The sequence below is a fragment of the Cyprinus carpio genome, chromosome B7 (genome assembly GCF_018340385.1).
Source record: "Cyprinus carpio isolate SPL01 chromosome B7, ASM1834038v1, whole genome shotgun sequence".
NCBI classification, from domain to species: Eukaryota; Metazoa; Chordata; class Actinopteri; order Cypriniformes; family Cyprinidae; genus Cyprinus; species Cyprinus carpio.
Window position 1 is genome coordinate 15703636 of NC_056603.1, and position 22877 is coordinate 15726512.

At 37.7% G+C, this 22877-nt stretch overlaps 3 protein-coding genes and 1 non-coding gene across 5 annotated transcripts; 3 read left to right on the forward strand and 1 right to left on the reverse strand.

Annotated features, from left to right (window-relative positions):
- The first annotated feature begins 1417 nt into the window (after positions 1-1417).
- caprin1a (cell cycle associated protein 1a) lies at positions 1418-12991 on the forward strand. 2 transcript variants are annotated; one of them, XM_042727510.1, is made up of 19 exons: positions 1420-1578; positions 2279-2410; positions 3200-3262; positions 3368-3454; positions 3694-3932; positions 4017-4099; positions 5160-5306; positions 5390-5439; positions 6150-6233; positions 6326-6505; positions 8111-8201; positions 8548-8600; positions 8695-8805; positions 8892-9020; positions 9718-9871; positions 9970-10170; positions 10280-10389; positions 10497-10557; positions 12343-12991. In XM_042727510.1, exons 2-19 carry the CDS (start codon positions 2279-2281, stop codon positions 12405-12407), a joined length of 2040 nt encoding a protein of 679 aa, XP_042583444.1. In that variant the 5' UTR covers positions 1420-1578; the 3' UTR covers positions 12408-12991. The 2 variants fall into 2 exon arrangements, with proteins under 2 accessions (XP_042583445.1, XP_042583444.1); XM_042727511.1 differs by lacking the exon at positions 8892-9020 and having other exon boundaries at positions 1418-1578.
- A 636-nt stretch (positions 12992-13627) lies between these two features.
- Positions 13628-18769, reverse strand: nucb2a (nucleobindin 2a). The gene is made up of 13 exons (XM_019108032.2): positions 18598-18769; positions 17911-18051; positions 17621-17728; positions 17401-17533; positions 17156-17259; positions 16529-16714; positions 15946-16036; positions 15787-15845; positions 15546-15638; positions 15342-15431; positions 15024-15194; positions 14849-14909; positions 13628-14350 (listed from the first exon to the last, which is right to left on the reverse strand). Exons 2-13 carry the CDS (start codon positions 18049-18051, stop codon positions 14097-14099), a joined length of 1491 nt encoding a protein of 496 aa, XP_018963577.1. The 5' UTR covers positions 18598-18769; the 3' UTR covers positions 13628-14096.
- Positions 18770-19857: 1088 nt separating this feature from the next.
- rps13 (ribosomal protein S13) lies at positions 19858-21961 on the forward strand. The gene is made up of 6 exons (XM_042727512.1): positions 19858-20003; positions 20589-20637; positions 20727-20805; positions 21211-21380; positions 21510-21610; positions 21891-21961. Exons 1-6 carry the CDS (start codon positions 19981-19983, stop codon positions 21922-21924), a joined length of 456 nt encoding a protein of 151 aa, XP_042583446.1. The 5' UTR covers positions 19858-19980; the 3' UTR covers positions 21925-21961.
- Positions 21692-21820, forward strand: LOC122138109. Its single transcript, XR_006155321.1, has one exon. It is a non-coding gene; the product is annotated as a small nucleolar RNA SNORA19 (small nucleolar RNA).
- Positions 21962-22877: the final 916 nt, after the last annotated feature.

The window sequence follows — 22877 nt, forward strand, 5'->3', positions numbered from 1 at the left end:
TATGGAAAAGATGCAGAAACAGACTCTCTTGAAAAACTTTTGGAGAACATGTGGGACACAGAAAGAAGCTTACTAGCTCTTCTCTAAAACATCATTAATCTTGATGGTGCCAGACCCAGATATTTGGGCAAGACACAAGTGCGGCCTGACGTAGCTGTGCGAATATTGGGGCTGATTAGGGATTTTGACCGATAAAGCAGAGATAATTATTCAGAGAACACAGACGTCCACATAAAAAGATTCATTTCAGGAGGCCATACATGAGAGACACATGCGTGTGTGCAGCCTTGCATGTTTGTGGGTGGCTACATCACTCTTGGTTGTCATTTTTCTACAGGTTACAAAAAAAAGACCCCTTTCCCGTCAATGCAAATAAATTCCTTATCCCTCAGACGAAAGGGTTCTGTTACCACTCCACTTTGCGGCGAGACTATAGCACACTAAATGGCGGGGCAACTTAAGCCTGTGGCCATCAGACATACTGAATCAGGAAACAGAGTATCCCTGCACATAAAGCAAGACATGGTTTTCATAGAAGATATCTAATATTTCAAGCCACTGAACTATATCATCTGTGAACCGATATCATAATAATACATGTTTTGTGTTATCCTTAGACATCAAAATGATAATAACATATATTTGATATTATGTGAAGGATATTGCCTTGGTGGAAAGTGTTTTATTATGACTTACACACCAAATTGGTTATTTGTCATAGAAACTTGTAACCATCATCAATGAGAATCGTTCACAGAGCTTTTGCCTGAATCACTGCACAGCTTCAGTCTATGTCTGGCCTCTAGTGGAGGAAACCTAATAACACATCGTTTTGCCGCAATATTTGCACATATTTTACCATTTTATACGTTTGTGTGTGTGTGTGTATATATACATAGGCATATGTGTATATATATATATATATATATATATATATATATATATATATATATATATATATATATATATATATATAGGCTACTTTGTCAGATATTTATTGGGTTTTATATGTTTAAAAAGACACTCCGTCATATATATTGCATATTTACATATATAATATTTGCACATATTTTACCATTTTATACGTTTGTGTGTGTGTGTGTTAATCTCTGTAGTAAAATAAATAAATATATATATATATATATATATATATATATATATATATATATATATATATATATATATATATATATATATATATATGTATGTATGTGTATATATATATATATATGTGTGTGTGTGTGTGTGTGTGCTACTTTGTCAGATATTTACAGGGTTTTATACATGTTGAAATAGATACTCCGTAATATATATTGCATATTTACATATATAATATTTTAACAAAAGTCAACTTATTTATAAATCTGTTTCTAAATTGTACCTGATTTTGGAGATGAGTTCAGGCACAAACACAGACACCTATAAGGGTCCTTCAGCGCTTCTGCATTGTTAAGACGAAACTCGCGAAGCTGCTGGAGTTGCCGGGGAGCGTCTGTTGTGCTTACAGAAAATAACATCTAAAACACTGAAATCCAACTGTATCATACAAATATATCTTTCAAAACTTTGAAAGTAAAGGTAAGACGCTACCATCATAAGAAAGATCAGTGTTCTGCATCCATGAAAGCGACGACCAGCTGAAGCTAGCGGCTAACGCTCACAGTCCGCTGACTTAGAGAATCTGATAGCACGCGATTGAAGTATGATTCTCTAACAGCGCGTTTGTGTTTATATGTTCACGTCTGTGTGTTGTGTGATGGCTGATTGCTCAGTTCTTCTGTTGTGTATTAATACGTGCAGCTAATGGAGCTCAAGGGGTGTGCTGCTGGTCAGCAGTCTGACCATCCGGCCAAGAAGAAAGATTTGAGTCTGCTAGTTAGACTTAAAAGCTTTTTAAGGTTACGCCGAATTACACTAAATGTGCTGCAAAAATGGCGTTCTCTTTCTGATCTGTTGTGGATGAGTGGCAATTCGATTATATCAGAATTGATGGATTGGAAAAAATTGAGGTTCATCCCAGAGAGATGGGGGTTTCTGAGTCTTCATTTGGGATAACTGATAGACCTTTGTTTGCTCTCTGGACCATAAAAGTAAGTTTAGATTTTGACTAGTTTTAGAAAAACTAAATCTGATTGTTTTTGACCTATGTATATAGTATATCATTAAAAATACCTTAGATTAAATACGATTGATTTTTTTCCGCATTATGTAGGTAATCATTATTTTTGTCATCTGAGAAAAATGATAACAAATATATTCTTTGGCTTTATCTTTACAGATGCCATCAGTGACCACTGGCGACAATGCTGTTCACTCCTCCAGTCCGGATTTGGCCGCTGCACCATCTGAAGCCCTCAAGCAAGTACTTGGTGTAATCGACAAGAAGGTCCGCAACATGGAAAAGAAAAAGGTAAGTCATTGCTAATGTGAAATCAAGCTTATTTACTTAACTCACAGGTCTTGGGAATATTGTGCACAGTTTATTAATACATGTAATTCTGAAGATAAGTTTTGTTTTTATATTTTACCAAAGCTTCACTTAAAATCTTGCCAGTACTTGATACAGTTATATAATGCAGATAAGCATAAAATCAATGAATATTTTGGTGATAACAGCAAATAAGGATTGATTTAATGGACACTGTGTGTCATTTGTGTCTGCTGAAATGCATTTATAAAAGTGGTTATTGTAGGTCAGTTGATCACCACAATCAAATAAAGTAACTGGCTTCATTTATATTATGAAATGGCCACTTTGTATGACCAAATCAGTTAATGATGGATAAGATCATGTCCCATCTCATCCATTTTTTCCCTCAACATTAAATATCCTATTTCACTTGGATATCTTTCATCTTCATTTTTCTTCTTAATACTTTTTAGATGATGTCACGTTGTACATGTCAGTAATTCAGTTAAAATTAGTTTTGCACTTTAAGACTGTATTCTTAAAGCATTGGGTTTCTGTTATTTTATTTTAGTGAAGTTTAATGAATGCTTCTAAAAAAAAATAGTACATGACTGATGTCTTAGTTTACTGTGAGTTTCAGCCAGAAATATAGTGTGAAAATGGACTGCTCAGTGGTATGATTTGTGTCAGCTTGACATAAAGATGCTTGCATCTGATGAATTATGTGGAATTTACATCTTGATCTGCATGCCACTCCTCGCCATTAACATGAGCAAACTCTCTGTTAAGAGCAAGCTGGATGACTACCAGACAAGGAAGAACAAAGGAGAACGTCTCAACCAGGATCAGCTGGTATGTGCAGTATACGCTATTTAATTCTAGTCCTTTGTGCTCACATATATCAGCTCTGTTCCTTTATGTATTAAATACATATGCTGCTTTGTTTCATATGTGTAGGAGGCTTTATCTAAAGCTCCGGAGGTGGTTCACAACTTGGACTTTGCCCGTGAGTTGCAGAAGAACTTCCTGGCTTTAAATGTGGAGGTATGTGTGTGTTTGTGATTGAAGTTTACCTAACATGACCCTGATTTGTACTTGGCACCCAGCCTCAGTTTCTCTTCAGAATCTACGTTCACTTTTACTCCTACTATCTAGCCTAAAACCGTTAATGCAATGCAATATTTCTGTCCTCACAAAGCGATAATGCTGTGGGACAGCACTTTGCCTCGGTTTGTTTATATTGCCGAGTTTATATTAAATATGTTTTTATTGTTTTCTTGTAGATCCAGAAAACAGTGAAAAAGGTGGCACGACGGGATCAGCTGAAGAGGGAGGAAGTGGAGCGCAAGCGACTGAAAGCAGTGCTGGAGGTGCAATACCTGCTGGAGCAGTTGGGGGAGGAAAGCGTGAGGCAGGACCTGACTCAGTCCAGTGGGGACGCCCCCGTACTCACAGAGTCAGAGCTAACGGGCCTGGATGAGTTCTACAAGCTAATTGGGCCTGAGCGGGACTCTAGTGTAAGGTGAGGACGGTTCATTTATCCTGTTCCGTTAATTTGAGATTTAGCATGTTTTAATATCTTTATCAAATTGCTATTTAATTCCAGGTTGGCCGAGCAGTTTGAGGAAGCATCCATGCATTTGTGGGAGCTTTTGGAAGGAAGGGATAAAGCTGTGGCTGGAACCACATGTAAGCAATGTTTTTTTTCCTCCCGGACTTTACAGTCAATTTAGCCTTACAATTGGACCTGAAATATTTACATTTTAAACTGTAATGATTTATATATACATACAGGAATGAATAAATAAAAATCAATAGTCTCTTTTTTATGTATGGATTTTTTTTTTAAGAGTGCAATTTATTGATTAAAGAATACCATTATTATTAAACAAAGCTCTGTTGTAAAGATGTATTTGTATTTTTTTTTATCTGTCACTTGAGTCATGTACATTTTTGACATTGTCAATTGAGTGATGTACATTTAAGTTTTGTTGGACTTGCATGACATTAAAGGGCTCTGCTTTATTTTGAACATAATCCAAAAATGTTTCAAAATTCTGTGAGGGAGTCGGTTGTGAACTTGGCCTCTTGAACTATTCATAGCTTGAGTGAATCTGATTCTTAGTAACGCTAGAGTGAGTTTAAGGTTGTTTCATGAAAGTTAAAAAGAACCCGTTTTTTTAAGATTCTTTTGTTTTGTTCGAGTCACTGCTTGTCGTCATTTTTATTTTTTAAATTGCATTTACAATTGTCAGAATGGTTTTTGAGCAATGCCGAATGTATAATCAAACCAATATTTGCTCTCCAGTGAGTCTGAATACCAATTGGGCCATCCCTTGCTTGGCCTCTCTATGAATGGTGGCACTTGCCATGGCTTTTGAAAGCTGTGCTCTACCCCCATGAGGGGCAGCAATGCTTCGTGCTGACTTGTGACCCACGTCAGCAGCTGGGCAGGCAGCCAGTGGTCTGCACAAAGCCTCTCTGCTGGAGGTTTTAATGATGGACAGGGCCTGTCTGCGTAGTCCTAGAGAGGGTGGGAATCATGATAGTATCAAATTTTGCGGACTCAGCCTATGAGACCTTGTTTGCTGATATTGTTGTAGTTTTTGTGGGCTAAGTTGAAGTTACCTGCAGTGAAGAAAAATGCCTTTTGAGTCCAAATGATGTAGTTAACATCTGCCAGCAGACTAACTGGGCCTTGCATAACTCTGACCCCTTATGTTAACCTGTTTTTTTGTGTTTTGAACAGACAAAGCCCTTAAGGAAAGCTTGGACAAGATGCTGCTAAGTGGGTACTTTGATCGTGCTCAAACACATCAGAATGGAGTGTGTGGAGAGGAAACGGGGGCCGCAGCAGCAGAGTCTTCAGAGAGCGAGGAACGCCCTGCTGAGCCAGGTGAAAACAAAGCCATCGAATTTCAAAAGAAATGCTTCCTCGCACAGCTGACTGCTCACATTGCTGTTCTTGTCTTTTCACAGAGGGAACCGCTCAAGAATACACAGAAACTATTGAGGTTGAAGCAACAGAGGTGTGAATTGATGTTACCACACTTTAGGGTTTTTCACACTTTGAAATAGTTAATCTTCGGTCGTTCTAAACCCCAGGTAAACAGAATCCTGGGTTATCTTCATAGACTGTAAAAAAAAAAAGATGGACGATGCGTCTCCTATTCCTTCCACTGTAGAAAAGTGAAGCCAAAGCATCTCAGAATGGCTGCTGCCATCTTGAGTAAATGATGTCATTTGGAGCCAGAGTCTGCGCAGTAGTGTCATGAGGTGGAGCGTAATAACTACCTTAAATGACCAAAATCATCTTTCTGAAAATTGTATTGGAAGCAAATACTTTTTTTTTTTTTACTCAAGCCCCATTCGTTTACATGGAAGGGGCGGTGTTTATGACCCGTGCTGCAGCCAGCCACCGGGGGGGGCCATCAAAGATCAGTGTTAAGCGCAGTGTGAAAAGCCCTGTTTTATGTGCATGCTTAAAAAAAATCTTGTGTAATATAATTTGTTTGTTTGTTTGCTGGTTTTTATTGTAATTGTTATACTTGTATTTTAAGTTGTTTTTGCCATGAAAATAGCAGATAGAAGATGCTGACATAGCATTAAATAAATATATACTACTACTATGTGCATGCTTTATGTAAATCCTGGTTTTGTGAAAGGCAAGAAAACATTCTTCAAGCTACACAACGGCAATCATATGTTCTTAATGACCCACACTTATTTTTCCTTATAGTTTGTAAACAGACAGTTCATTCCAGAAACCACCTACAGCAGCAGCGACAAAGAACAAGGAGCAGAGTGGAACACAAGTTCTCAGGTATAGTAGACCTGATTTTTTCAAAGGAAGCACCAGAATTGTTAGCAACCTTTGGCCAAATGGTGTTTACACTGTGATCATTGCTTTTTTAGGCAGTTAGTGCCCTCCAGCAACCACAGCAGCCACCTGCAGCCATGAGCCCAGCTCTGGTCAGCTCAGAACCACACACACTGAACGCCGTCCTCCCTCCCCCTGCAGCAGATCCCGTGGTCCGAAAGCAGGCAGTCCAAGATCTCATGGCTCAAATGCAGGGTACCTTCAACTTCATGCAGGTAAACTGCAGAATTTATAATTTATAACACAAGGTTCGTACAAGGTGCTTCAAGTGCTTTTCGAAATTCAAGTCCTGGAAAACCCTTGAAAACAGCTATATTTCTGAGAAGGTACTTGAAAATTACTTGAATTTTTAAAGGGCAGTATATATGAAATTAGTGTTGTTATTTTTTTTTCCTGGATAAATCAATATTTTTATGCAAAATTAACAAGCGTGTCTGACATAAATGCAGAGCCGTTTCTTCTGGCTTTTTAGCAGCACACAAAAGCTCGAGATCTTGCGATATGTGGTCTCGCAAAAGTGGTCTCTTAATATTTTGATAGTGCTTGCATTATATTGTTCGGTCTTTTATTGGATGTGCTGTTCGTTTGGGTTTCATTTGGGAACGCATATAAAGGCTGACATGTTTTGTGTTGCGCATCTCCATCTCAGCAGCTCGGTCCACAAACTTCTCTGCTGTGAATTTGGATTGCTTAACGTTCATCTGGGAAAACTGTATGTGTTATCTCACTAGATTTATTACTTAAATCATGTATAAACATATACCAACACAGGAGAATACATCAATATTTCTAAATATGCGATTTGTTGTACATCGCGATTTCAAAATAAGTTCAAACCCTTGCTCTGAGTTTGCATGTGGCCAGATATTACAATTTCATGGATTAAAACATCCTTGAATCACGCTATAAAGGAAAGCATCGTCAGGCTGTTGGCGCCCTCTACAGGTATTTGTTTTAATACATAATAAACTTCGGTTGGTTTTGTTCATATTTTGTGTAGGCATATTACATTAGGTAGGCCTATTTTATCAGTGTTTTTCAATTAAACCATGCAATTACTTGGTTTTGATACTTTATTTGAACCAAATATTATTGCCTCATCATTAGTTTTTAATAAATAGTCATCGTAGAGCCTGCTTTTCACTTAGGTCTATTTGCATTACTAAAAATACCAGATTACTCAATTGTCGAAATAATCAGTAGATTACTTGATTACCAAAATAATCATTAGTTTCAGCCCTAGATTAGTTCAGATATTTCAAAATACAACTGTATTGCTTTGATTTGTGTGATTAAAAGACAAATATTTTGTCATTTAAAAAAATCTTAAAAATAGTATTAAAATATTGTCTCATTCTAGTGAACCAAGTATCTGTATATCTCGTGAGCTAAGTGTATTGTCACACACCCTAGTGCTGATAAGTGGTGATATAGCTCATAATTTCCCAAGTGTATGATACAGCTTTCATTCAGGTCAATCATATATTAATAAAAAAAAAAAAATCAGTCGGAATAAGGAAAGCGATAACTTTGCCATAATATCCTTTCAAATGTTAACTTTAAAGTTGCAAAGTTATTTGATTCTTTTTTTGTTGATTTTTTTTGTTTGTTTTTTTTTGTTTTGTTTGTTTGTTTTTGAAAGATAATAATGATATTGTTTGATAAGTGAGATCTCTGATTTTAGTCCTTGAAAACCAAAAAAGTAGTGCTTGAAAAGTCATTGAAAGTCGTGGAATTTCATTTTGCAGTTTCTGTATGAACCCTGATAACACTTCAAGAGTTGCAGTGGTCTTTTCTAACTCGTCTGTAATGTAACGCAGGACTCCATGCTGGAGTTTGAGGGACCGCCTCTAGATCCTGCTATTGTGTCGGCGCAGCCCATGAAACCTGCGCAGATGGTCTGTCCACCAGGTTGGTACACAGATTTTAATAGTTTGCTCTAAAAGCAAAAATTATTTTATACTCACCCTCATGGTGTCTCACATGGGAGGGGTTGTTTTGTTTTGTTTTTCAATCAAATATGGCATCTTTAGAACCATTTTGTCAGGTTGGCATCAATTAATTCATCAGATTCTGATGCTTTTTGGGTTTTATGACCAAATGTCCAATGAATATAAATAAAATATCTGTCCAAATCAGTCTCATTTGAGAGCTACAGTGAAGGGTAGAAGTACTACTTCATTTCCTGTCAGTTATATCCTAAAATGTTATGCTTTCAATGTTTTTTTTTGTCTTGTTTTTTTTTTTGCTCACACAGAATCCAGACTACCCCAACACAATGCTCTTTCTGTTCAGCCTGAACCCACGCAAGTACGTTCAATTAGCAGAAGCATGCTTTCAAGTGGTTTCTGTCTGAAACTGCATTCCTGAAATGGCTTTCCTAAAACTCTGTTTGGCCTTCCAGGTCCCGATGGTCTCGGCTCCAAAGGAGGCCTACTCCTCCACACCCCCTCTCTATCAGCCTCCTCATAACTCTGAACCCCGACCACAGACAGACTCCATTGATCCCCTGCAGGTAACAGCGCACACCGGAGTAGTTTCGCAGAAGCTGTGTGTACACTTTGGCTTTGATATGTGAGTGATGTAGGATATACACCCTAGGTCTCCATGCCCCTGTCGTCTGAGCAGACCCCCACCCCTTCCTCTCAGCCCCAGGTGTTTCAGCCTGTCTCCAAACCCCTTCACAGTGGCATCAACGTTAACGCAGCTCCATTCCAGTCCATGCAAGCGGTAGGCCTCAACCTGTCTACCCCACCCTCTCCAAACTCACCCCCTCAGAGTTTGTCTCTCCATTCTGCTTCTGTTTTGTTTTTCATGCTGTGTAAGGGGCCGTTCACAAAGAACACACTTTTGCATTACATTACGCATTGGTTTTCTATGTAAAAAAAGTGTTACACTGACACGTTTGATTGTTCTGCTCAAGTCTTGCAGCTTTTGCGGTGTCTCACACATGATGGTGTGTTCTAAAAAAGTTGTTAAAAAACAACTTTAGACTTAGGCTTATCTCTTTCCATTGCCCCACATCTAGCGGTTTTACATGCCAGAACGCATTCTGTGTGAATTGCCCTTGACAGGCTTGTTTTGTTTAAAAGGATGTGAAGCTTTTGAGTTTATCGTGTTCAAGCCTGTTGTGTATCATTTGTGGATGAGCCGTTACTGTTAGTCAGTGAACATTCGAAAAATGTTTTCTAAAGGATGTGTTTAGTAAAGCGTCGACTAGTGCACCAAAACAATCTTTGTATTTTTATCTTACTGTAAATTCTATTTGTCTATCCTTTATCTCCTTTTAAATGTCTAATAATTTATTTAGCTATTTTTTTCACTGCCTTAGAGGCTGATATGGCATAATACGACCAAATAAAGGTGAACTTTCTACAAGCCACATGCTAATTTTGGATGTGTTTACATGTTTTCTCTCCTCCATTAGGTATTCAATATGAACGCTCCAGTTCCTCCAAACAATGAGATGGACTCTCAGAAGATTTCCAGCCAGTATCAGAGTAGCTACGGTCAAGGCTTCAGTGCACAAGGCACCCTTCCAGCTGAGCAGCAGGAAATGCCTCAAGAAGCCCTCCAGTCAGGTAAGAGAATTGCTGCTACATTCGTGCCATTTAATAGTTTTAACTGTAAACTACTGTAACTAATTGGTTCCTAAAAATGTATTTTTGTTTCTTTGTAGTTGGCCCTTTCCATTCTCAAGACCAAGGTATTCAATCTGCAGGGGGACACCAGTCTCCATCTCAGCAGCCCTCGGGGCAGGGCACAGGGTTTGGGCGGCCGGGTCAGTCCTTTTACAGCAACAGAGCAATGCCACGAGCTGGACCCAGAAATCCCAGAGGGGCTTTGAACGGCTACCGTGGACAATCAAATGGATTTAGAGGTGAGACAAGACAAGCTTGTCTGAAATCTAATGTAGAATCTGAAAAAATAAAAATACAGTGTAAAATATCACAACCTTTTTTTTTTTCTTTTTTTTTTTTACTGTTTAGGTGGATACGATGGGTCGTATCGCGCTCCATTCCCCAACACTCCAAACACCGGATACGGTCAAACTCAGTTCAGCACTCCGCGAGATTATTCCAACAACACCTACCAACGGGTAACTTCAAGAAAACAAACACCATGCAGATTTGTGGAGACTTGAGAAGTCATATATGCGTTACCATAATAGAGTATGTTTCAAAGTCCTGTGTATTTTCTTTTCAGGATGGATATCAGCAAAGCTTCAAGCGAGGAGCTACCCAGGGACCTCGAGGTTGCTCTCGAGGTAATGCTCAAGCGATGCGATCCTAAAATCTTTGGGAAGACTTGTTTCTTTTTGGCCACTTTGAACATTCAGTTATTGAGAATGGTTCCCCCAGCCTATATTTTTACTCCTATCAGTGGTTTTTTGTTTTTTTGGCTTATTGATTCAAGTAAGCCCGCTTTGATAGTTTTAATATACTAATGTGTTTTACAGAGACACAATGGAGAGCTGAAACTGTCAGTGTTGTGATTTTTCAGCCAGGTCGTGTTTAAAACAAATATTCCTGTAAACTTGAAAGATTTTCATTAATTTATTTTTATTATAAAATAAAATGCAAAATGATAACTGCCACTGTTGGTTTCAAACCATAGGAGTGTTTTTGATATTTTGTTGGCCTGTCCCCCCTCTTCCCATACTTGGTTCTTGCCTGTGTATAGGGTACTGAAGGCATTAATTGTTTGTTTTTGTTTTTTTGTTCACCCCATTTCATTTAAAGAGTTTTTTTTTTCAGTTGTCCTGCCCTTTGTATGCTCATGTCACTCCTTGAGAGAATGTTTCAATAAAGATGTGTTGCATTACCTGCTTGTCTGCCGCTGCTTTCTTTTTGCTCTCCATGCTCGAAAATCCTCTCACCTGTCCTGTGACCCTTTGTCTATTAAAGTGTTGGAGGTTGACTTTGTTTCCTGTGGTCATCTCAAGGGGAGGCAGGTGATTGGTCCGCTTATCGGTCTGTTTTTCTGTAGCTCTGCTGTTTGCTTTTCTGCCTCTTGCGTCATGTACTATATTCTGCTTTCCAACAAGATTAAGAGTTTCTTTTAATTGGGTGAGAAGCATTCATGCAACAAAATGACCCTAAGGTTGCCTCCATGATCTATGATGCTTTTCCAAATCAATCTATAGCCAATGCACTGCTTTTCCTGCTTCTTTCAAGCCAAAAAATAGTTAACAAAAAATGTTCTACGTCATTCCAAACCTGTATTTATTACCATACTGACACTGTTTTTTTATATACAATTAAAAGTAAATTGAGTTTGAAAAGTTTACTATAAAAGTTGTATAAACTTATTTATTTTTGGGGTCACTTTTGATTCTTACTGGTTTCATACACTTTCATTGTATAAAAATGAGGTGCAAGAACATCTGGCAAAATATTTCCTTTTGTTGTCATCAGAAGAAAAAATATGGGTTTGGAATGATATGAGGGTGGTTGTGGCAAATTGTCATGGCAAAAAAAACATTTTGGGGTAAAATACACTGTTGAATAATCTAGTGACACAGTAGAAGCTTTTTGTTGGATTGTACATAATTTAAGGAAAGCCTTTAAGAGGGCTTTACAAAAAATAAACCGAATACTCTGTCATGTGACTATTTCAGAGAATCCTGTTGAGAATATGTATGTTGCTATTGACATTTGCTCTAATTGCTGCTTAAGATGGTTTAAGTTAATTCAGTTTGCAGTGCTTTTTATCCCTACAATGTCATTTCGCTGTCACTTGTTTTTTTCGAAGTCTAGTTAAGAAAATCCAGACCGTTGCATGTTGCACTGCAGTCCAGCTGTGAGAGTGTTTAAATGCTCTAAAGATATATGGAGCTGTTCTAAAGTTTATGTTGGTGTAGTTTCGGGATTGATGGTTTGTATTTAACACTTGTGGTATAAGATAGATAATGTACATATTTCATGGGTGTTTTATGAAAACAATACCATTTGAAAAGCGTGGAAAGATCTCATTGTAATTGGCCCTAAAACATCATTGAATGCGACTAGACTATTTAACTCATTGATTTTCTGATGTATTTGGGTTTCAGGACGAGGGGGATCGTACCGGTCCAGCAGAGGAATGGGTCCCATGGCTGCCCAACAGACCAGCTAAACCCAGTCCTTTAGCCTTTATCAGCCCTGTTCCACCCTTTAATCTCCTCCACCCATTTGGACTCTCAAACACGAGCCGTGCCACTCCAGACCATGTAGTTAGATGACCGCATCTTAGCATGTAAGGACAAAACCAATGGATTTGGGAAAAACACAGTATCAATGAGACTATAGCACTCCCAGTACTGTAATTGCTCAGAGCTCTCAAAGCTTTCTCTCAATCATATGCTATTGCACAGCCTTTACACATTTGAGACAGAACACGTGCCTTTGATTATGGGTGTCTGGATTTTAATTGAGCTTGGTGGAATGACGACTTAGTAGCTGGAAACAGCCGCTAGATTATGAATGTGAAGTACACCGTATACCAAAGGCACTTAGTTTTTGGCCAAACGAACTGTTAAGTGAATGTGAAAAATTTACTTGTACGTATTGTAACGTGCTTTTTCTCTTTTTTTGGCTCAGCCAAATGGTTTACAGGAAATGCATTGTACTGTATGTGGCTGAACGACTGCTTCATTGTATTTCTTCCAATCAATGTTGATTAGAATTAATGCTAAATAATAAATGATTTTTGAAGGACAAGACACTTTAGAAGTTATTCACTCACATTAGGTATGACACAAGAGCAGAGAGAATCTTCTTTGAAGCCGTAATATACTTTTACACTTTTTTGCTTGTGCATTTAATATCTTAAAGCGGTTTTTATTCATTTATTTATTTTTAGATTTTTCAATGTTTTTTGACTGGTTAAGTATAGCATAACAGGAAACTTGTGAAGCTAGTGTTGCGTTCAGTACAAGTTACACTCAAAAAAAAAAAAGTAATTAGCACAAGAACGGTTTCATTATTATGGGCAGAGGATGTAAGCAATTAGTGGGAGTGGGGGGGGGGCTGCATCCTACCCCTTTTTTGTGTAAAGTTGTTTACAATTTTAATTGAAACTTTAATTGGCGCCATTATGACACAATACCATAAACATTAAAAATGTAAAAATGCTTATTTAAACATCTTTACAACTCTATACACAAATTGAACAGAATTAAAAATACTGGTAAATGCTTCGTATTTCTGTTTTTAAATCCTCCAGAAATTGTCCCCATTCATTATCATTGCATATTCCTCACCGTAACCTTCATTTTTACTTCAGTCGAGCTTAATTTGTAATGAACTTGAAATGAAGTAATTGCATGTGTTGTTTTTTGTTCATAAAAGAAAACATTTTTCAAATAGATTTTTTTTTATTGACGTTACTCTCAAAGTTCCCACTGTAAGCAACATTTAAACTCCAGAGTTGCCCTATCAATTAAAAACTTCCAGTACAATTCAACAGTATTCTGATACCACACAACTAGGTTTAAAGTAGCTCTTTATGGCCATTAAAATTTCAGAAAAATAAATGTGCAAAACAAAAGCGTACACGCATCCAATTCACTGTGCTGGAAAATAAAATATCCACAACATATGAAAAAGATACTTTCAATAACAAAAAGAAATCAAACACTTATATCAAACAGCAAAGTCTGCATTAAATGTATTATGCTTACAAAACCAGCCGATTCAGTTCTAGTTACAACCGCAGCACACAAACGCAGGTAATCATTGACTGGGCAGGAGGTACTGTTTGTTGAAGTCTCTGGTACTAGGTCAGTTTCCCACACAAACACGCAGGAAAAACCATATGACCGTTCTATGGCACATTGTTGTGGTCGAGGGGCATCTGTGGAGAATCGTGGGGTGGGCTATTGTGTCCTGGAGGCAGTGGCTGGTTTTCTTGGGGTACATTTTGGTGTTCCTGTCCTAGATCCTGTTGATTTGGGGGTGCATCCTGTTGTTGTTGTTGTTCTTGAGGGATATCTTGGTGTCCTGGGGGCAGAGGCTGGTGCTCAGGGGGCACAGGAGGCTGGTCATGTCCTAGTGACTCCGGGACAGCATTCCCTTCCACTGTTATAAAAGTGTTTTGTATTATTGCCAAGAATAACAGGTTACACTTAAATTTAATGTTTAAAACTCTAGTGCATTTGCCAAGAATGTTACATTGAAAATGTGCTACATTTAATTGTTTAACATTAAAAGTATATTTGCCAAAAATGTTGCTTTTAAAATAAAGTGTTAGATGTAAATGTAATGTTTAATGTCACTATTAAAATACATGTTTCATTTTAAATTTAAATGGTTGAAATTCAAGTATGTTTTGGAATAATGGTGTGGGTATTTTTAATGTTTTTTGTGCTTTAACAACATGTAGCCATGACACTGGAAACCATGTTAACCCACTGCATACAATAACTGATATAACGTTTCTTTAACCGTCTTCACAATACTGTTAACCTAGAATAACATGTCAGTGGATCTCACCTTTAAAAGCCAGTGTAACAATAGCTAGCCAGTGTAACATTCACATGTATCTGGTTATATGTGTGAAGTGAAAGTATTACTTACGTTGCATCTCAGGTGGAGGCGGAACCTTCTGTGTTTTTAACCGCTCCATATGATCCACAGCCTGATAAGGATGACGCACAGAACAGTTTTATTTTTCATTTACTTGTATTAAACAACTCTTCTTGTTTTTCTTTTTTACTCAATGAGCAGGTATGAGACAAATCAGTTCAGTCACCTGCTGCAGTTCCATTTTCTGAGCATTGAGCTGCTCCTGCTGTCGCTCCAGATCCTCTCTCTGCTGCTGAAGGTCAGCTGCTTTCTGATGTAAGTCTTCTTCCTGCCTGGCCAACTGCTCCTCAAACTCTCTCATCTCTTCTTCAGTATACTCCTGGTTCTGTTCTAGAGTCTGGGGTCATCACAGATAATTATTAAGTTGTTCCTTATTAATTAAAGGACTAAGCTTTTAGGCAATAAATTAGGCCAAAATTAAAGCATGTATTAGTGGGTATTAAGCAATGGTCTAAATATCTGTTAAGCATGTGACCATACTCACTTCCCAGCTGTCTGGTTCAAGAAACTCTTTTTTCTTTGTGGCAACCAGAAACTCATCTAAGGACACCAGTCTGTCTTTATTAGTGTCAACCTGTAAAGGCCATGAGATTACAGATTTAGAAAGATGTTTTGGTTTTTTGTCCCCCAGGGATTTGTCAGTCTTCCTGAAGTTTCAAGGTCATACAAAGAGAATTCATAATTTAACCTCGTTCATGACATGTTCTCTCATTCGCAGCCTCTCCTCCTCCATTTCAACCATGTCGTCCTCTTCATTAGTTGGATCATAGATCTTCTCCAGCTGAAAGAAAAAATAAAAAAAAAATCACAATAGAAGCCATTTCATTTGCTGCTATATAATAGCAGAGCATGTTATAACTACAATTACTATATATGTTTTAAGTTTATTCTGTGGTGAATTACGCAACTGTTATAATTACAATGCATACCTCTTTCGTGAACAGGGCTTCCAGCTCTTGCTCATCAAAGAAGCCATCTCCGTTTGTGTCTGCAATACACACACACACACAAAAAAGAGTAATATTAAGCATGTCATTTTTAACATTCTCATATCCAGGATTCATCTAAGCTAGAAAAAAATATTTTACCATGCAGGTTGAAGAATGTTTTGGGGTCAAAATCTTCAGGGTCCAGGCCATCAGCCTCTTCCCACACTTCTTTGAGCTGATCCTTGCTACCCTACATAACAGAACATCCGAAAAACTTGAGCATATCCTCAATGAAATCACAAACATTAAAGGTGCTGTATGTAAGTTTTTGACTCTACTAAAACATAAAAATACCATATATTTGCAGATATTTAAGTTTATCTGAAAAACAATGCTACAGTCAGTTACTCTCCTTTGAAAATGTGCGTTCTGGGCCAGAATGTGGGTCTCTGTTTTGGTTTGTGAAACCCGCCCACTGCCAGTTTACCCAATTGTATTTCAGCACCCTGGGTTGCCAGTTGGTGGAAAACACAGCGTATTTCATTTCATTCATCGTCAAATGCTCTCCTTCCTGTTGGTTTAGTCAATCTGGCAACCTGCTTGTGTCAAGTCTGAGGAGGAGGGGCCGGGTGAAAAAAACCCTTTCCTATATTTTGAATTTGGACTGCAATACCTAGTTCAACCACTCGGTGTCAATCCTACATACAGCACCTTTAAGATAAATAAATACGTAGCGACTTACGGGGTGATTGACTTTAGGGTGATCAGCGTGTTTCTTCTTCATCTCCTCATAGTGCTCCTCTTCTTTCCTCCTGCCCTCCTCATCAAGTGTCTTCAGGTGCTCCCGTCTCTCGTGCTCTTTCATCATCTCGTACCTTTTAAACTCTTCATGCCGTTCCTTGTCGTAGTTCTCCAGATCGTTTGTAGCCTATATTGCAAGATCATAAATATGACTAAAATATAATAGCTTGACATGTTTTCATCTTCAGTTATCTTATGAATGCGAAAAGAAGGAAAATGGCCATGAGATGTTTTCTTGGATTTAAAACAAAGAGTATTACATTGGTGTTCTTTTTAAGCGCATATGGAAGACTCCAGAAATCCTTTAGAGTGTATTTGTAGAACGCAGTTCAAAAACATTTTTAACCAGTACAGACCATATTTAGTGAGTTATATCAGACCCACTTTTATAGAAAACATGAAAATTTAAGAAATGTTCAAATCGGACATCGATCGTTCTTGACCTTAAGGATTATCTTAAGCACCAAAATCAAGTATCAAATTAAGGGAATATTCAAGCATTTTCAGTAACAGCCACAGAATTAAATGAAATATGATAGAAGCTGGGTAACTGTAAGTAATGACGTACCGATTTGATAAGTCTGTCCAGATCCTCAACCTCAAATGTGTGTGGGTTCATGTGGTTCAGATACTCAAACTGTTTGAGTAATGCCTGGTGATCTACTGCAATATCTGATGAACATGAGAGAGAACAGTGTTCAGAGAATGTTTTGAAGACCCATTTTGTGTTTATGGTCTGTTCATTCATTAATATGCCTACGTAGGAGAAATGACTTCTTATTCAACTGTAATTATTTTTACATCCATTCTTACCATTCCCTCCTTCAATATCTTGCTTGGCTTTGATCAGGGTTCTCAGACGGCTGACCTCTTGCCTTTTTAGTTCATCCAGCTTGGTTCTCACATGGTGGCTGACAAAGTCAAGCTCTTTAGCCAACTTCCCTTGCTGAAATCAGCAGGAATGAACGGATTAGCTCTGTGTGACCTTTGTATTTTACAACACAACACAAATAAAGCCATGCTGTTTCCTTACCTTTATATCTTCCATGTCTGTGTTGTGAAGCTTTTCTCTAAAATGTTGATCTTTTTCAAGGAAATCGATAACTTCCCTGAGATAGCGGTCATAATGTAGTCCAGTGTCCTACAAATATAAATAATATGTGTGTATGCATTGAATACAACAGTGTGCCTTTTTTTTCTTTGTAAATGCTTTCAGAATTGTGAGCTTATTGCCACACAGATATAACCATACATATTTAATATGCATCCTCAAATTACAAGACTAGTTACTATAACTTGCAATTAGCTGATCAAAAATCTTACCACACTCTGGGGAGGCTCTTTGACTGTTTCCTCTGGGAGCTTCACCTTAGTTTTATCTATGCTTATTGGCACTGCCTTGGCCCAGGACATCACACTCGCCAACACAAGGCAGCTAGTGAGCAGCCCCTTTAAATAGGACATCTGGAAAAATCAGCACACGTATAGACGAAACATAAGACGGAGATGACAGCTCTATCATATTAAATAGCGATACAGACTGGTTATGTCGCAAACCCTAGTGAGCAGACTACCATTTTTGGGAATCCCATGTGAATCTGAAGATTCGAATCGAACTATTTTCTTCTTCACAATTCGAATAGGGGTCTAGGTAGGCAGCTCAGTAGGGCTTGAGACACAGCTAGCTAATGAGTGGCAGATCAGCTCTCCAATAAACCCGTTAAGTTACTAAGGATAAACAACATTAACAGGCAGTAAGCGGGTCATTATATTAAAGTGACGCTCAAAATATACATGGTTTTGTATGGCAAGCCATACTGCATTACAGAAATGTGTTTCGAAAGTGTAGCTGATCTCGATACATAGAGGCTAATTTCGTTAGATTTTATTTGACAGTGAAGTCTATGCCAGACGTTATAGCGAACTCGCTGGACATTTTATTAGTGAAAAGTTGAATTGTCGATGATGTATTTGGGTTAAGGCAATTCTCAATTAATTAATAGCACTTACGGTGTCAGATTGGTTTTTATCGAGCTATCTCGGTTGTTTTCTGCTTCCGTTCATTACCGCCGGCTTCCTGACTGTCCGCTATCTTGGACTGATGATGATGACTTTACAGAGACGGATTCAGAACAGCTAGCGAGCTCAGCTAACAGAACAGAGCAGCAGGAGTAGACAGAGGGCTCGTCCACGTAGATCATTTACAGCGCTTGAATTGCATATTGGGATTTAGTGATATTGTTCCTTATGACGCATATAGAAGGCTTCCTGAAGGTGGCGCGTGGTGGCTCAGAAAGCGAATCCTCGCTCAATCGCGTTCAGGTAATATAATCTTTTCTTTTAAAACATTTGTTCACTTGAAGTATGATAGATTAAAAATTGTTGCTTATAATGGTTAGTACATTTCATACGAACAGAATATTTTCCGAGTAATCTCTATAAAAAATATTTTAAAAACATTATTTATTCATCATATACGCCTGTGATTGGTCCATCCTGACCAGCGCTGAAAAATGTAACGGTTAACAGGTGATAACTATGCGTACGTGTTGGGATAATTATAATAATAGATGTTTGGATAATAATTAAAACTCATATGATGACAATAAGAAGCTTTAAATAGATAATAATCTTAAAAGTACACAGTGAAGAGTTATAAATCTGAGAATTATTATTTATCAGGGCGGCTAAGCTCCGGCCATTTCATAAATCTGTAGCTGCTACTGTTCTATGCGCTTATTCTATTTCTTACAGCAGGTGGGCTTTTCTTATAGCGCCACCAGCCGGTGGACATTTAAAGAATAATGTATTTATTTATTTTTTATTAAACGACAAAGCACAACCATAGACTGTATGAGAGCACAACACGTATAACAGGATGACAGTAATAAAATAAATGTTGAAAAATGCAAAAAAGACAATAAAAACATGAACCCATTACATCACACAATGGACAGAATTACAATAGGATTTTATGGCAAAGAACCGTTCTAGATCAAACCCAAAATGTTTATTCGCAATTAGAGAGAGAAGAGACTTAGTATAAAATATAATTTCTGAATTGAAAAAAATATGTCATTTAAATTTATTTTATGTAAAATGTAATGACGAACTTGTCTGCATTTATCGATGACAGAAATAGACGGCAGAAAACAAATAGGAAAAAATAACTGAAAAAAAAAACAATAATATAATAAAATCAGATTTAACATACTAAACTAAAGTCTGAAAGAAGAGGTGGAAAAAAGAAAATGAAAAGCAAAGGAAAAAGACTTAAAAGACCCTGAAATCAACAGACAGGAAGTGATATTTGACATCACTTCCGCCTCCAGACTTCACTTCCTCTCGGCCTCGGCTCGGTCTTTCTCTTTCCTCGCTCGCAAAACCGCCATCATGGGTCGTATGCACGCTCCTGGGTAAACGTCTATTTTACGCTAAAAACACACTCTATAGGCCACACTACCAACCCAAAATACTGTTAACTCTTTATGACATATGCTGAGTCTGGAATATGTATTTCCACTGGAGCTAGAGAAGAGGTTTTGAGAGTACAGTTAGTCCCACGTTCTCTTCCCCTGTCTAGCGCGAGGGCAGCACATGTAGACTGAGGCGCTGCGGGACGGGCACGTGAAGGATCTTTACTCACTGATTCAGTTCACATTGACCGTTTATCTGCGGTCTGATTGTTCTGGTAGAATGTCGCTTATTTTAACGTTTGTGTGTCAGATGTGCTCGGCGGTTAGTTAGGGCTTATCAGACCACCTCCTAAATTGTTTTTATGCATTCATCAGAGCATTAAATAGTCAAACTCTAATTTCAAGTTCACTTTAGATTTAAGATACCATTTTGTTCACTTATCTATGCTTTATATATATGTCCTGTTATCAGTTAACATGTTTACACTGTGGCTTACGGAAGGTAAAGGGAGTTTTTGTATAAGTTGTAATTTACGGTTTCATTATGGACAATGTATTTAACTGTTAAATGCTTTATTTTTTTAGCAAGGGTTTGTCCCAGTCGGCGCTGCCCTATAGACGAAGTGTCCCCACAGTAAGTCCACTGATTCAGAATTGTGTGGAACGATAATGCAAATCTAAATGGTTAAGGCTGTTAAAATAGTCAGTTGTTTTGTATTTTAGTGGCTCAAGCTGACATCCGATGATGTTAAAGAGCAAATCTTCAAACTGGCCAAGAAGGGTCTGACTCCCTCACAGATCGGTAAGTTCTTATTGATATCAAAGGACTCTTACCAAGTGCAGTCAGGTCCGTTGTATAACAATAATTTCTCAAGATTGTTCTAGCGCATTTTAGAACACCGTGATCATGCGAAGACAAGTTTGAAATCAATTAAGAACATTAAAGGAAACAATCTACTAATATGAATAAATGTAATGAGTAAAATGGTTACAGCGGACGCACATTTGACATTTGTAAGCTGCTTTCCAGTAGAAGAGAATGCTTCTGTGTTAATTTGATGTTTATCTATAGGCTCAATGCTTATAGATGCTTATACATCCTTTTTTTTCTATCTTGTGTTTTCATATTTGTGTATTAGATGTCTGTGTTGTGTCTGTCTGCACAATGTCATTGTGTAACTAATATCACCTGCCGTTTTCTCATTAGGTGTGATTCTGAGGGATTCCCATGGTGTTGCTCAGGTGCGTTTTGTCACTGGCAACAAGATCCTCAGGATCCTGAAGTCCAAAGGTCTGGCCCCTGACCTGCCTGAGGATCTCTACCACCTCATCAAGAAGGCTGTCGCTGTGAGGAAGCACTTGGAAAGGAACAGAAAGGTAATAAAACAGACATTCATATTACCTGCATCTTTACAGTGCAGATGATCATTTTTGAAGAATCATGGAAAAATTAGTCCAATGTGTTTCAGCTGTTTTGTCTCATCTTTGTCACTTGTGGTCTTGCAGGACAAGGATGCTAAGTTCCGCCTGATTCTGGTTGAGAGCAGAATCCACAGGCTTGCCCGCTACTACAAGACCAAGAGAGTACTTGCCCCCAACTGGAAGTAGTGAGTGTTTGACCTTTTTTTTTTTTTTTTTTTTTTTTTTTTTTTTTTTGACATTACAAGAAATTCTTTGGCTAATATGTAGTGCACATTTCATTGTCCCATTCTTCCCTTGTAAGAACTGAGATATTTCTGATGTGCTAGATAAACCTTGGAGGTAAATTAGCAGTTTGGCTTTATTGTGCCAGCACTGCCAGTCCCCTTCACACAGAAAACTACTTTGTCTTTCAAAAATGTGTTTTTCCTGAATTTATCGGATTTATTTGTTTGTTTTCATCCACAGCGAATCCTCCACAGCTTCTGCATTGGTGGCATAAATTTGCAGTTTTTGGACAAATAAAATATCTTGATCAATTCATGTGTTTGTTATTTCTGTCAGACTGATTTGCTGTACTCCAGTTGGGTATAGAACTGCTGCAGTTACATTTTTTTTTTTTAGTAGAATACAACGGTTACATGTGTGTATTGTCACGTAGACGTCTCATTCAGAATCCATCATAACTGAATATTCACTTTGCTCTTTTCAAACAAAGTTATTTTATGGTTGATGCAGTTGGAAAGATTTGTGAATCTTTTGAGCATTTATTTTTTCTGTTTAAATGATAATTTTATAGATATTAAAATAAGTTTTGTGGCCAGCATTTTGTAGTGTGTGGGCAGTATCATTTTGTGTTATTGACAGTGTAAGAACATTGAGAATAAATGAGTTGGAAGTATTGCTCAAAATGGAAAAAAAGAGGCATGTTGATATATTAGGTATTGTCTCATGGACATTAATTTCAATGAATGGCCAGAGATCTAAATACATGTTTAGCTGGCACCCAGATTAAAAATAACTATATGCCATTATTTGTAAAAAAAAAGAAGAATAAATCAAATGTTTGCGCACCTGTACTGGATCATGAGATGCTACTGTTTTGAGGAATATATTCATGGCTCAGTAAGTTTATAAAAGTTTACTAGCTCACTAGGTGTGTGTCATTAGTATATAAGGAAATTATTCAATTAGATTAAGACTGGTAACTCTTCATACAGAGAAAGACTAGAGAGGGAAAACTCGATTCTTTGTAAGGTGCTGCATGTTGATACACTGAATAAGTGACGGCGCTAAGGAGCTCGTCCACTAGAGGTCAGTGCTCACTCTCCTTTTGAAATGTGTTCTAATGGAAATAAAAATATTCCAAAAGTGTAAAATGGCAAAATTTGTATTGTCTGCATTAATCGATGTAGAAAAGGGTCTATTAAAAATAGTCACCTGGTGTACAGGGTA